This window comes from Coccidioides posadasii, chromosome 3 (genome assembly GCF_018416015.2).
Source record: "Coccidioides posadasii str. Silveira chromosome 3, complete sequence".
Classification (NCBI taxonomy): domain Eukaryota; kingdom Fungi; phylum Ascomycota; class Eurotiomycetes; order Onygenales; family Onygenaceae; genus Coccidioides; species Coccidioides posadasii.
The window spans coordinates 2,189,915-2,202,606 of NC_089409.1; the positions used below are offsets into that span (position 1 = coordinate 2,189,915).

Sequence of the window (12,692 nt, forward strand, 5' to 3'; positions counted from 1 at the left end):
CCACAGATAGTTAATAACTCTTTACTCCGTTCGATCTCCAAATTTAGATACATGCACGACACCATCATTTGACCAAACCTGCCTCGTCACTCTCCAACAGTAACATCAATACGCAAAATCCCGCAATTCCACCCAGCAGAACACCGGCCAGAAAAAAGAAAAAGAAAAAGAAAAAGGAAAATGAATCCTCCAACGATAAGAGGCCAAATATCCTCCGTGTTTCCGCCCCGCTCCGCCTCGCCATCCCCCGCACGGGCCCTAAAAATAGAGTGGGAACTAATAATAAGAAAATGGCCGCTTAGCGTCTTGGTATGGCGGGAACTAGAGCGGTAAAGCCCATTGGGTGAACCAGCGGAAAAGCGGAATGGGGGGCGGCGGCGGCGGCGGCGGGTGGCTAGCCGGCCGGCCGGCGTCTTTCCGCAAAACCCTAAGTCTATCTAGCTTGGGCGGCCCGAGCGTGCGAGGAAAAACGATGTTCCGCGCTTACTTTTGGAAAACTACGCTTCCTAACACGCGTGCTCATGCCCGGTTTACATAGTTCCAAGGGCAAAAAAGGGTCAATTGTAAAAAGCTCCCAACAATGCCAATATTATTCCCTGGTCCTTTAAAATAACAAACTTTAGCATGGGAAGAGGAAGAAGAAAGCCAACTCGACGAACCGATTAAAAAGGGGGGGAAAAAAAACGGAAAAAGGAAAAATGAATCAGTCCAGCTGTGTCAATTGAATTTGGACGAACCAACAACAGAGCAAAAAAAAAAAAAAAAGGGGGACATAGAAAAACTTGAAAAATAATAAAAAATGTCATAGCAATCAATACATCAGATAGCCGCCCACCCATTCCATGTCCTAGTATTCATTCCAGTTTGCATTCCATGCCGGTGCCCAACGTGGTCTTTCATGCTCCACCTATTTCGCTTGAAATGCAATCTATTAACAGGAACCGGAGAAAAAGGGGAAAAAAGAAGAAACAACAACACAAGGAACCGCTAAAAAAAAAAAAAAAAAACACAAAATCCGTAACTCGAGACGTAATGATATGTGTTTTCCCCGCTGCCATGCAATTGTGCAAAGCTAAAAATATCAGATAGCCGCCCACCTCAGACAGATCTTGCCTGTATTTAATGCAGAGAAACAAAAATAGGAAAACATGCATCGTTAAAACGGAGAGCCGTGGGGGAAAGACAAGTAAAACCGGGGAAAGAGGCAAAGAAGACCAGCGCACAAGAGCCACAATATTTGATTAGTGGGTTGCCCCGAAGTAATTTATAGATCTTTTGTCAGTTATGAAAGAACGCAGTAACTCAGAAAAAAAAAAAAAAAAAAAAAAGGAAAACCAAAGACCAGAAGAATAGAAACGGAGGTTTCGGGCCGGAATGTTCGGTATCCAGGCACAGCAAGTTGACGACTGTCGAAGACTGGTTGCGAAGCTGTTTTGAGGGATCGGTTGCTCCGGGACGTGCCATGATACCTTCCATGGCCCGGAATCCGGCTGGAGGGCGTAAATGCGAACATAAGCAAAGGTCTATTTGTACGATTAAAGCTATAACTCGTAGAAACACCCTCGAGCTCGGTTACTATCCTCGAATCCTCCAATTATCTTTCTCTCTGCGTCATGGTGTAAATCAAACTTCGGCGAAAGACGATTTTCGAAAAAGCAGGGCATTGTTGCCTGCCCTAGCCGCGCCCAGGGTCCAAGTACGCTTTTTCGAAGGAATTAGCCGCCAAACGTCACTTATCTCGAAACGGTTTCAACAAGTCGAATCCCCATTACCAGCATGGGCCACTAATCGTTAAAGACAGGCATCATACTTCTCTCTCTCTCTTTTTTTTTTTTTTTTTGTTTCTTTTTCAACGCCTTTTTTTTTTTTTTTTAATTTTATTTTCGTTTCTCATTTTTTCAATTAATATTGTGAGTTGCGTAGGGCTTATCTACCTATCCCTCGTCTATCAAGCGCGCTCACCATGCGATTATCGGTATCACTGCGTAGATTTTGAGGCTCGGTAGGAACTAGCATATCTGTAACGCTAAGGCCGCTGCGTCTAGTGGTAGCAGTCTGTCCGGGCGGGGGAGTCGAGCCTGAATCTCTCGCAGTGGAAGAGGGCGGGGGTTGAAGGGTTGGTAGAGTGGGAGCTGATGGATTTGTGCCAGGCGGTGGGTTGTGTGATTGATCGAACGAGTATGATGAATGAGATGACAATCTTCTCGTGTCTTGTTGCCCGGGTGGATAGAATGTGCCAGGAGCAGCAGGAGCAGGCTGAGAAGGATAAGCAGCACCGGAGGCCGGAGCTGAGACGGGAGGTAGTGTTGGAGGTTCGGAGTATTCATATCCAGTGCCTGATTCACGACGTCCTTGGGAAGCTCGCTGTGGAGAGGAGCGGGAGGAATTAGAATTTGAAACGGATGGAGAATGGCCACGGGGTTGAGGAAGGGAAACCTCGCCGGGGTGGGGACGTTTGCGACTCACAGGATCATGATAAATAGCAGGGGCCAAAGATGGAGGCGGGCCTGTTGGTCCGGGTCCTGGTCTCCCGTAGGATGGGTGTGGCTGCTGGTACAAATTCACTGGAGGTGGCAATGTGTTTTCCTGTCCATGTGGAACGGCAGCAGGGACAGGAGGAGCCTGTGGTGGAGGCAAAGGCTGTCCATGGGCTCCATAGAGTAATACTCCATCGCCAGGTCGTCCCCCCATGCGTGCCGCCGCCTGAACATTCCGGAGGTGGGGGTACGCCGCATGGGCGGGAACAAACGCTTGCGTCTGTGAAGACACCGGCGTGAACATGCAATCTTGGTTAAACCTCACGCAATTGCTACATCGGCCGTCATGCGACGACTCGAATCCAGAGCATCGAATCTATAGGAATCGCGCAACACATTCGTTAACATGACTGATGGATGGGGTACCGCTGTTGAGGAACTACACACCTTCCGCCTGCGACAATATCGACATGCTATCGCGGTTCGCTGTCTTGGAGCGGCGGCCGGATATACTCCCGAAGATACCGGGGGAGCGGCGGGTGGAGGAACGTACATCTCGGGGGCACGTTGATATGGACCAGGGTGGGGTAGACGATAGGCATCCGGCTGTGGATGTTGTACGGGTTGTTGAATCGTGGCCATGCCAGGGGCAGGAGGCTGATAATATGGAGGCGGCTGGGTCGTTTGAGCCTTTATGTGAGCGATGTTAGATGGGAGCTTAGAAATATCAAAGTGAAGTTAAAAGTATTAGACTAAAAAGGCAGTCAAAAAAGAAGACAAAGAAGGCAAAGAGGCTGAGGATATATAATAGGTTAATTCAGAAGAGGAGAGCAGAGGTGAGTAGAGGCGAGGCGGAGAAGGGAGGAAAAGTATGATGGCGAGGAAAGTGGAAAAAAAGAAAAGAAAAGGAGAAAAAGAAGCATCAGAGTGGGCAGGGAGAGGGTAAAATACGGACAGGATACTGGGCGGGTGGAGGATATTCGGGTTGGCTGGCGGTCCACGGTGGCGGTGGGAGCTGTCCTTGACGGTGGGACTCGTTGGACATTTGTTGTTGCGGCCTTGCGAGCGGGAAGAGTGGGCAACGAAATCCTTCTTATATCGAACTAAATTTGTCTGCGTACCGTGATGCAATTGGGAGCAGGGATCAGCTGCAGGTCTGTCAGTCCAGCCCTTTTCCCAACGAAACGCCGCTGTTCAGGGAATGACGGCTCGAAAAAGCGGGACCGCTCGGGACAAGGGTTTTGGGCCGAAGAGAATGGCGCTTTTTCCGTTTGATATGCGATGCTGGTTTTTTATTCGCTAGGCGCCAATGATGGCCCGACAACGACGACTGGCAGTCACAATTCGTGGATCTCGCATAGCCCTTTTTAGCCGAAAGTGTGTGAGCATCGAACAGACAGATGTTTCTCGCAAAAAGTGAAGTGATTGAGAGTGCAGAGAGCAAAGAGAGAGGGAGAGGGAGAGTTAGGTGAATGTGTGATGTGTGTGTGAGAGAGAGAGAGAGATGAGTGAGAGAGAGAGTACAAGATGTGAGGTTCGGTGCGAGGGAACGAAAAGGTCACGATGCAGCACAGCGAGACGCGGAGCGGTCCCCCACTGCGGCCAGCTGGCCGAGAGCAGCTGACGCGGGCGGGATTCCTGTCCAGCGCGTTAAATACCTGAACAGCCGGGCCCTTCAGGACGGGAATGTCCGTCTTCTCTTCTCCTTTCGCTTTCTCTTCCCTTGCGCTGCCGGCCTCCCTTTTTTTAACCCCCTTTCAGGAACGAGCAGGAATGAAGAAGCTCAATCCCGTGTCTTTTTTTTTTTTTTTTTTTTTGCCTCTGGCGACAGGCTACCTTCTCTTGTCTGCTTTCCTACCGAGAGCCAGTCCCAGTCCGGACCTCTTTGAAGAAAAGTCAGCGTGCTGGACCAGAGCCGGTCGGAGGAAGCGGTGAGCGGCTCGTCGATGGGGCCCAACCGGGCTGACAAGGATCGCCAGCAGAAAGAAAGGGGAAAATGAGAACCACGATACAACGGACCACCTGATGGGAATGCTAAGGGAAAAGAGGTGATCTTTACAGCAATCGGGCAATTTTGGGGAGTTTGGAATGCACAATAGGAGGGTTGATGGGCACAGAGAGGCCGCTCGGAAGGGGGAACCGTTTACCTTGCTAGCGATTGATACACGAACCCGAATTGGCTAGATTCAAGGCGGGAAACGGAGAACTATACGCAGCCGAAGAGGTAAGGCGAAGGACGATAGACAAAGGAGACAATGGAGAAAAAAGAAAAAGAGAAAGAAAAAAGAGAAACCCGCGATAAGGGAGGAGGAAAGGACAGGCGATGCGGCCGGGCGTGATGGGGTGTTGCGCAGCGGAGAATTGGCCGGGTGAGGGTGAGAAGGAGGAGGAGGAGGATTCGAAAAATTCATAGAAATATGGAACTAGTTACTTGCATTCACCGTATCCTAGCATAGAGTTGAACCAAGGGCGAAAAAAATTAAAAAAAAAAAAAAAAAAAAAAAGAAAGCGTGTGCCGTGCGTATTGGGAACTAGGTTCCACTTGCTCCCATGAAAGCAAAGGCCCCAAACCTAACTCTCTTCCGGCGCCTTTTTTTCTTTGGTTCTCGATGACTGAGGGCCGTTCAACCATGGTTTCGATGGAACAGAATGGGTCCCCAGACAGCCAGCGTCCCCGGAGCCAGGATCAGCGTGCCGTTGAGCAGCGAGCGCGCGCGCGAGAGTTACGGCTCACGCAGCGGCAGCGGCAGAGCTCGAGACAAACATACATACATACATACATACATACGGAGTACATCTAAAAACTACCCGGAGAGCACGCCGTACCGTACGTTACTTACCGAATGTACACGCTGTATACGGAGTATGGGGAAGTTGGCTGGCATTGGCATCGTCGTGTCATTTTGCAGCACTCGCTCCTCACACTCACACTCACACGCCGTGCCCGATGAATGGACCCTGTGCTCCATCCTGATGGAGTCACTCGCAGGTATGCTCCGGTGAACCCAGGAACCGATCGGATCGCTCGCCCTACAGAACGCCCATCTCCAGTCAAAACCCGACGTCTTCACGAATCAGATCCCGCACACCCAGTGACAGGCATCACGAACTCCCCAAGGTGGATAATCATTCTCTCCTCTCTCCCCGCCTGCACATTTCCACGCAAAAACCCCCACTCGGACGATGGATCCGCGGAGGATTATAAAAAAAAAAAAAAAAAAAAAAAAGGGCAAAAATCCAAATTTTAAAAATAAAATAAAAAGTTGAAAACAATAAAACAAAAGAGGATCTCCCAAACAACAAATCAGAAATCAAAACACCATCGCCTCCTCCAATACGAAAATCCCTTGGGAAACTCGACGCAAGCGAATCAGCGATCGCAGCCGGCTCGAGGAGCGGAGAGAGGGCGGAAGCCTCAGCAAGGTACCGCTGCCTTGGTCGCTCAGGCATCAAGGGTCCCGGCATGGGGGGTGCAGGGCCGTCGATTCTGCATCCTGCTCCCCCCCATCCATCCTCTTATTAAGGTTACATATTATTATGATGCCTATCCCGCGACGGCCTTTTCTTTTTTTTTTCTTTCTTCCTCTCTTGCTGGCAGTTTGTCGATTCGATACAAAACAACCCCTGCGATCGACCGGGGCTTGGCCGTACCGCTGGTTGTATCGGCCTAGTTTTCCTGTATTCTGTTCCGGTCCGTTACGGTACCGAAACAGCACCCAAACACTTCTCTCAAACAGCGAGGACATCATGCACACAGACGGAAGACATACACAGATTACACGCAGGCTTCAGGTCGGGATGGCCCTGTTTTGAGAGCGCAGTTTGACTGCTTTTGAAAACGGATAGCAATCATTTCTTATCGATTTTCTTCAGCATGCAAGGTCAAGATCTCCACACATTGCTAACAATCCCCAATTTCCTAAACTTTTGGCGGCCAAGAACAATCTGCAGCCGACTGTCGACGACATTCCTCACACCCAAACCCCAACTCTGATCCCATAACCTTGAATCCTTCAGCAAACGCTGGGCAAGGGGGGGGTGTTGTTGTGTTAAAGGCATGGGTCACTATATTTATGTGGGAAGTGGAAAACTTCATCACGAAGCAACGGCACTTTTTCGCCTCTTTAGCCAGCTTCGTTACCCCGCTGGTATCTAAGACATCTATGATGCTTACATCGCTATATCAGAACCTCCAGTCCAAAGACGTGTCTTGTTGTTATCCCTGGCCATAACGAACCTCCTCCTGGTCAATTCCTCCTTTCAGCCCCTCCCGTGGCAATGCATCGTCACCTCCAAAACCTTTTACCCCATATTTTTTGGCCTTAAATTCACCACGTCGCGTCGGGGACGGGCTCGCGGTTCTCCAATAACCTACCGGCTCCCACAGATCCAACAAGGTTGCTCACGTCCGACATGGACGACCATAGTGCCCGTCTCACACGGAACCATCCAAAATTCCAAACCTAGTTGAGAGCTTCTCCCAACCGCCCATTCAAAAGAAACGCCAGTAAGATACAGCAGCGGTAGCACGTCACCCTCACGGAGGGTCGGGGGGACGTGGCCCGACGAAACCAGAGCGCATCATCCCGTAAATTAGCATATAAGCGTATCGGTAATCAGCCGGCCACTTTCGTGGTCTCCGGGGGGTGAAAATAAAAATAAACCTAAAAATATAAAACAAGAATACAGTTCATTGGGTTGGGCGGCCATACCGTCCACATACATCCATTCAGCATATCAGCTGCAATGTACTGACCACCTCCTAGGGATAAGAGTTATCCTGAGATAACTTCGTTACGTAACTTCCGGGCTCCTCCTCCGCGCAAGTTCGTACAATCAATACACTTCATACGAAGTAACATGGATTAGCGTTTGCAAGAGTATATGGGGCACTGCCTGTCAAGGGTATCTGCACGATGAGGTTTGTTGCTCCTGTCGTAGGACCGTCATCGTCTTTCTCAGCCTTATCCGTCAAGCGGAACATTGTGGGGTTGCATGACTATCAGCCGTGAATAATACTTTAAAAGAAAAAGAACACTGGTAGCAATACGGTCTCCGTTATTATGACTGCAGGTTCCCAGGGCAATTATGTACACGTGTTCGGTACGGAGTACATCATATGGACGTACGGAATGAATTACGCAAAGAATTGAGACGGGACTCTCTTCTGTGCTACTGTTGGAAGGGAATGTCCCGAAGTGTCAAGGCTAAACCTCCCCCCCTTCGGCGGTTCCACTGGAGTCTGGATGATGATATTCTTCACACCACCCCCCCCCCCCCCCCCCAAAAAAAAAAAATGGGGAAAAAAAAAAAGAACTCGCAGAAAGGATGTCAGGAGAACATCGGTGATACCCAGCGCCAAACTCGGGTGACCCAGATGAGCTCGGCAACTTTTTGCAGACTTTGAACTTTCCAGATGGACTTAACCCCAACAAAAAAAAAAATATCTCTCGGAAAGGGGCTGTGTATTCAGGCCCAAAGGGGGGTGCATTTGGGCTTCCTCACATATCTGCATGTATGATGTATGTGCGTTAGATTCATACATGCATGCAGGACATCATTTTCCTCTCTGACCCAAAAATCATCCGAGGCAAGAGAATTGTCAAGTTTCATCCCCCAAGTCCCTCCAGACTCACTCGTGAAAACTCTGGTCCCAGCGATAGGGAGGGTGTTTTAAGGCCAAACGGCTCCACTTTGATCGCCAGACAGGCCAAGAAAAACCCACGCAACACGTTTTTTTCCCCCCCAACTTAACTGAGGGCCCCTTGCGAAAATGGAGCGCATTTTGTATCCATACAAAACGGCTGTACAAAAGGGCGAGGTATACAATACATACGTGCAGATGTTGCACATATACGCGGTACATCCCGTGCTCCAGGTCTAGCCAGCAGTGAACCATGGATACAAAAACAATGCTTTGACCCGGATTTAAGCAAGCTCGACGGCCCGCCCTTGCAGGACTCGCTGGACGGGCGAAGCGTCAACTCTGGAAAGACGGGTGGAAGCCTGGTACTGTAGGGGGAGGGGGCTGCAAGTCATACTTCTTGGAGCTGACAACCAACGAACGGAAGTGTAAGTGGGTCGTCTGCAGATGAAGTTCAAGTGGCAAACAGGACGAGTGGAACCTTGGCGAAAACTGAGACCCTTTCGGACGGCTTCTGTCCATCTGGGCAAACCCAAAATGGAGCAGGTTTCTCATATGTAACCGAACGTCTGGGACACTGCGGGTGTGCACGCGAGGGCCGTGGCGGAACTAGCCTTTCCCATTCTCCATTCTCCATTCTCCGTAGTCTTGTCCGATGTGTACTATGTCACAGCTCCACTTCCGGGTGTTGTCACCTGGGTCTTCACCGTCTTTATGATGCAATGCATTGTGACCAAGGCGGTCTTGTTTTGCACCTACATCAACACGCTTTGAGAGCAAAGTAGGATAGGGTTTCACAATGGTTCTGGGAACGGATATGTGCAGCTTTCAAGCACAATGACAGGATCGCACCACCAGGAAAGCTGTCAAAAATCTCTCCTGTGTGACTGCTGACTGCCAACTTTCATTTTATGATTTCCCTCTGCCTTCGGCCAATGGCAACAAAGCATCATAGAAACAACGCGGAATCCAAGGATGAGGGCGGTGAGACATCGTTGTGGAGAGTTTATGTTTACGCGGTAGGTGGCGGTTCCTGGGAGCGCGGGCTCGCCGCTGGCCGGCGTCGACTAAAGGTGTTGTTTGGGAAAGGACTCTGTGGCGAGATACACGGCACCAATCAACTGAGTGAACTTCCGTGGGTCATGAAGCGGCGCGGGCCTTGTGTCTCATGAGATGGGTGCGTGTTTGAGGTGCAGGCCCTTTGGACGAGGCCGGCGCCGGGCGCACCATGCGTTTCGCTGCCGGATTAGCGCGGTAAACTAATCGAATTTCAGAAAAGCTGCTCGGACGGGTAATTTCTTGGGAACACCGGTTACATTTCTACTCTGTAAGTTGCAATACATTATGACAGATTGCAATTGACCTGGAATGGAAGCGATCCTTCAGATGGATATCCTCCAATCCACGAGATAATACCGGAAGAAAGCTCAACACCGTGGCGTGTCCCGGCAAAACTGTGAGATTTTCGTGTCAACAAGTACAACAGCTGTGCTTCAATTGGTAGAGTTGGTGCGAGCAGAACCTGGTTCAGTCACAGGACCAAGTGCGCCTGCGGGCGAAATTCAAATAATTGTGATTTTCGTGACGATGAAGCTGCCCTTGACGGCCCCGCCTTCTTGGATCGTATTGGCAGCCGAAGAGGCATGCAGGTTGCAGCCTGTTGTGGGAGGATGACTATGCTGCGAACCTGCAGTTTCCCAGGCTGATCTTCAGCCAGGGTTCATGGGCTGTGAACCGCGGGAAGACTTGTGATCGGTTATTAACTCGGCGGATAAGCGCGGTGTTTGAGGGGAAAAAGCATTTTACCACTGGAGCAAGTGAATCCTCTGGCATCGAACTTCAATGGGCTGAACTTTTTTTTCAACCGCCATGCTTCATTCGTTGCGTTTTGATCATCGAAGGCCTTGCTCAGGGACAAGACATTGACATCTCGGCTGCCTTCATACAGGGAATGGAAAAAAAAAAAAAAAAAAAAAAAAAAATGGAAGCGTTTCGTGGCCGATTGGCCTTGTGTTCCCGTGGTCTCCGCATCTCTCCAGGATCCCGGGAAATCTTCAGTGTCATTGCACAAGAAGATCGACTAGCGGGCCGCGGGCCGCTCCGATTTGAAACGGCGATCTCCAGGCTGAAAAGGAGGTCCCCATCTGTAACTACAACATGGTGTAAAAGCCAAACTCATTTTCACTGTTCAGGACGGATAGGGAAAAGAAAAAGCAAAGAAACAAAAATTAGGGGAAACTGCAGTGATGTTGGTAGGGTTCCTTCTTGGCTCTCGAGTCTCAGGGCCAACGACGGGCTGCTCGCTATCATGGGTTCGATTGGCCTCATGCTCTGCACTGTACGACGTCTGTGTATGCAGCAGCGGCACGTTGCATTGCCGATAGATCATGTGTCCTGTCACCGGGTATGCAGGCAACGGGAGAAGTTGTCGAAATGTGATTCTGATTTGTAGGTCTCATCCATTTTTTGCGACCATGATGTGTGTGATAATGCAGGCCAATCCTTGGTTTGGTTCACTGCATGTTCATATGCTTCGCACTGGAGCACATTATTTCTTGCCGCCGATCTTTTGATGTCTCCCACCGACTTGCCAAAACCGGCTATAAATCTATCCAGGCAAGCCAAGGAAACTCTGTCATCTTACTTGATTTGTGGGATATTCCATTTCAAAAATGGGGCTGCATCGTCAACACTTTTGAGTCCTTGACATCAACAAAGATGCTCTGTCCAAGAAATCACGGCATCTGCAATCACTTCCACAACCTTCGCGGGGAAAGATTTATGACTCTTCGCCGCATGGGTAGAGAATAGTGTTGAAGATTGCGCGACACGTGCGACAACACTCACTGACCGACATTTTCTCTTTTTTCTCTTTTTCCTTTTTTTTTTTTTTTTTTTTGGGTTGTGTTCTTCTTTGAGCTTATTCTGCGCGTGATTCCCTCATCAGCTCTGATGCATCGCAAATTTAAATCCCACACCGCCTCGATCCTCGTTGCCGGTCCCCGAAAATGTCACGCCAGCCACAACAAAACATTGTTCAATCACAGTTTGGTATGCACGAAAGGCGTGCATACAGCCATGCCAGAATCCACATATGAAGTCATCATCAACATTTCGCATGCACATGCTGCCTTCAGTTCTCGCCATGATGAACCAGATTCGACCAATTCACTGCAACGTCGGTAAGGCCCTTCCAAATACCCAGATAAGTGTTCAACTTCCCGCTTACCCGCCTTACCCACCTGCCTGGAGCCTTTAAGCTGCATGAGCGGGGGTATATTGCTCCCTCCCTGTCATGAAGCCGTTGGGCAGCAAGGAAGACAACAGCACACACAAAAAAAAGAAAAAAAAAAAAAAAAAAAAAAAAAGAGATCTCGGAAAAGCGCCAATCGCGATACTTACAAGGTACCTCGTTTGATACGGCCTTTGATGTAATAGTACAATACCGTACGAAACAGTCGAAATACGATAACACTTGGCGGCTCTCTCTCTTCGATGGCCGACGGACAGACAGCAAAACCCCCTGCTCGTCCACGTTCAGCCCGCCCAAGTGGTGTCCAATAGCCAGCTCCCGGCGGCATGGGCAGGAGAAGCGGTGGTTTTGAACACCAACATCCAAACAGTCACATGGTGTGGGAGGCTGGACTTCGCGCCAGCTGACACGCATGGCCGGGGCCCGTCCAGAGCGGCGACAAAAACGTGCCCAGCGCCTCGGACTGGCGAAGGGAACGGGCTAATGACATATGGGCGGTTCCGGCACTAATGCGAGGCTGTCACCGCCGGTTGCGCAAATTAAAAGCGCGCGTCGCCCGAATTGCGAGGGTGGGGCAAGGCCCATCACGGCTGTTATGCTTTGCCGCATCCCTGTCCCTTCCGCTTGACCCGCATACGCTGCTGGTCATGTGCTCTAAGCTCAGCCAATCGCACCGCCGCATCACCAGCCCGGGCGCCCGCCACCTGCTGCGTGCCAAGCCTCGTTTTGATCCCGGCTGGATGGGTCATGGTCCTCCCTGGATGACGCTGCGACTCCATGGCGTTGCCGGCGGACGGTCGACCGTGGACGGTAGATCTTGGGGTCGCTACTGTACCAGCTCAATCGAGCGGTTCGCCTACGCCATCCCAGGGCCTTTCCTTTCGACGCCCGCTCTGGCGTCAACGCCCCCTCCCCTATCCTTCCCCCTTTGCAAGCGCCGTGATATGCAATTTCAGACCCATGGCCATGTTCCAATTAATATACTCACCTGCCTCCTCACAGTACCTTTGCTCTCATGATGCGAGATGTGTTGAAAAGGGACTGTATTTCCTTCTCCAGGACTAGCATGCCGGGATTCAACGGCCACTCCTGGACCTGAGGTCAGGCCGCTTGCCCCTCACGCCTTCGCGCCCTCGTCCGCCACTCCTAACTCCCCAAGGTCCATGAGATACACATGTATGCACTGTGCCATATGCATTGCTTCGTTGGCCATATCACATTTGCACAGCCTTCACCTGTCCTGTTGCGCGCACATACATACATCCACTCCCCCTTACATTCATTTCTCCTTTGCTATATCCAGTCACCACGTGTCACG

At 50.4% G+C, this 12,692-nt stretch overlaps 4 protein-coding genes across 5 annotated transcripts; 1 reads left to right on the plus strand and 3 right to left on the minus strand.

Annotated features, from left to right (window-relative positions):
- Positions 1-570: 570 nt before the first annotated feature.
- On the minus strand, positions 571-4,981 carry D8B26_005670 (uncharacterized protein). Of its 2 annotated transcripts, XM_066124953.1 has the most exons (6): positions 4,625-4,981; positions 4,136-4,360; positions 3,433-3,840; positions 2,925-3,167; positions 2,467-2,853; positions 571-2,364 (listed from the first exon to the last, which is right to left on the minus strand). In XM_066124953.1, exons 3-6 carry the CDS (start codon positions 3,520-3,522, stop codon positions 1,927-1,929), a joined length of 1,158 nt encoding a protein of 385 aa, XP_065981034.1. In that variant the 5' UTR covers positions 3,523-3,840; positions 4,136-4,360; positions 4,625-4,981; the 3' UTR covers positions 571-1,926. The 2 variants fall into 2 exon arrangements, with proteins under 2 accessions (XP_065981034.1, XP_065981035.1); XM_066124954.1 differs by lacking the exon at positions 4,136-4,360 and having other exon boundaries at positions 3,599-3,840.
- A 622-nt stretch (positions 4,982-5,603) lies between these two features.
- On the minus strand, positions 5,604-5,942 carry D8B26_005671 (uncharacterized protein; the record flags this gene model as incomplete). The annotated part of the gene is made up of 1 exon (XM_066124955.1): positions 5,604-5,942. One exon carries the CDS (start codon positions 5,940-5,942, stop codon positions 5,604-5,606), a length of 339 nt encoding a protein of 112 aa, XP_065981036.1.
- Positions 5,943-11,162: 5,220 nt separating this feature from the next.
- Positions 11,163-11,702, minus strand: D8B26_005672 (uncharacterized protein; the record flags this gene model as incomplete). Its single annotated transcript, XM_066124956.1, has 2 exons — positions 11,163-11,367; positions 11,524-11,702. The coding sequence occupies 2 exons, from the start codon at positions 11,700-11,702 to the stop codon at positions 11,163-11,165; spliced, it is 384 nt and encodes a 127-aa protein (XP_065981037.1).
- Positions 11,703-11,748: 46 nt separating this feature from the next.
- D8B26_005673 (uncharacterized protein) lies at positions 11,749-12,393 on the plus strand (the record flags this gene model as incomplete). The annotated part of the gene is made up of 2 exons (XM_066124957.1): positions 11,749-11,751; positions 11,806-12,393. 2 exons carry the CDS (start codon positions 11,749-11,751, stop codon positions 12,391-12,393), a joined length of 591 nt encoding a protein of 196 aa, XP_065981038.1.
- Positions 12,394-12,692: the final 299 nt, after the last annotated feature.

Excerpts from the sequence above, each read along its gene's own strand:
- D8B26_005670 (XM_066124953.1), bottom strand. The coding sequence starts at position 3,522 with ATGTCCAACGAGTCCCACCGTCAAGGACAGCTCCCACCGCCACCGTGG. Across the intron at positions 2,854-2,924 it reads GATATTGTCGCAGGCGGAAG|ATTCGATGCTCTGGATTCGA; the intron begins GTGTGTAGTTCC and ends CGATTCCTATAG. Across the intron at positions 2,365-2,466 it reads CTGCTATTTATCATGATCCT|CGAGCTTCCCAAGGACGTCG; the intron begins GTGAGTCGCAAA and ends TCCTCTCCACAG.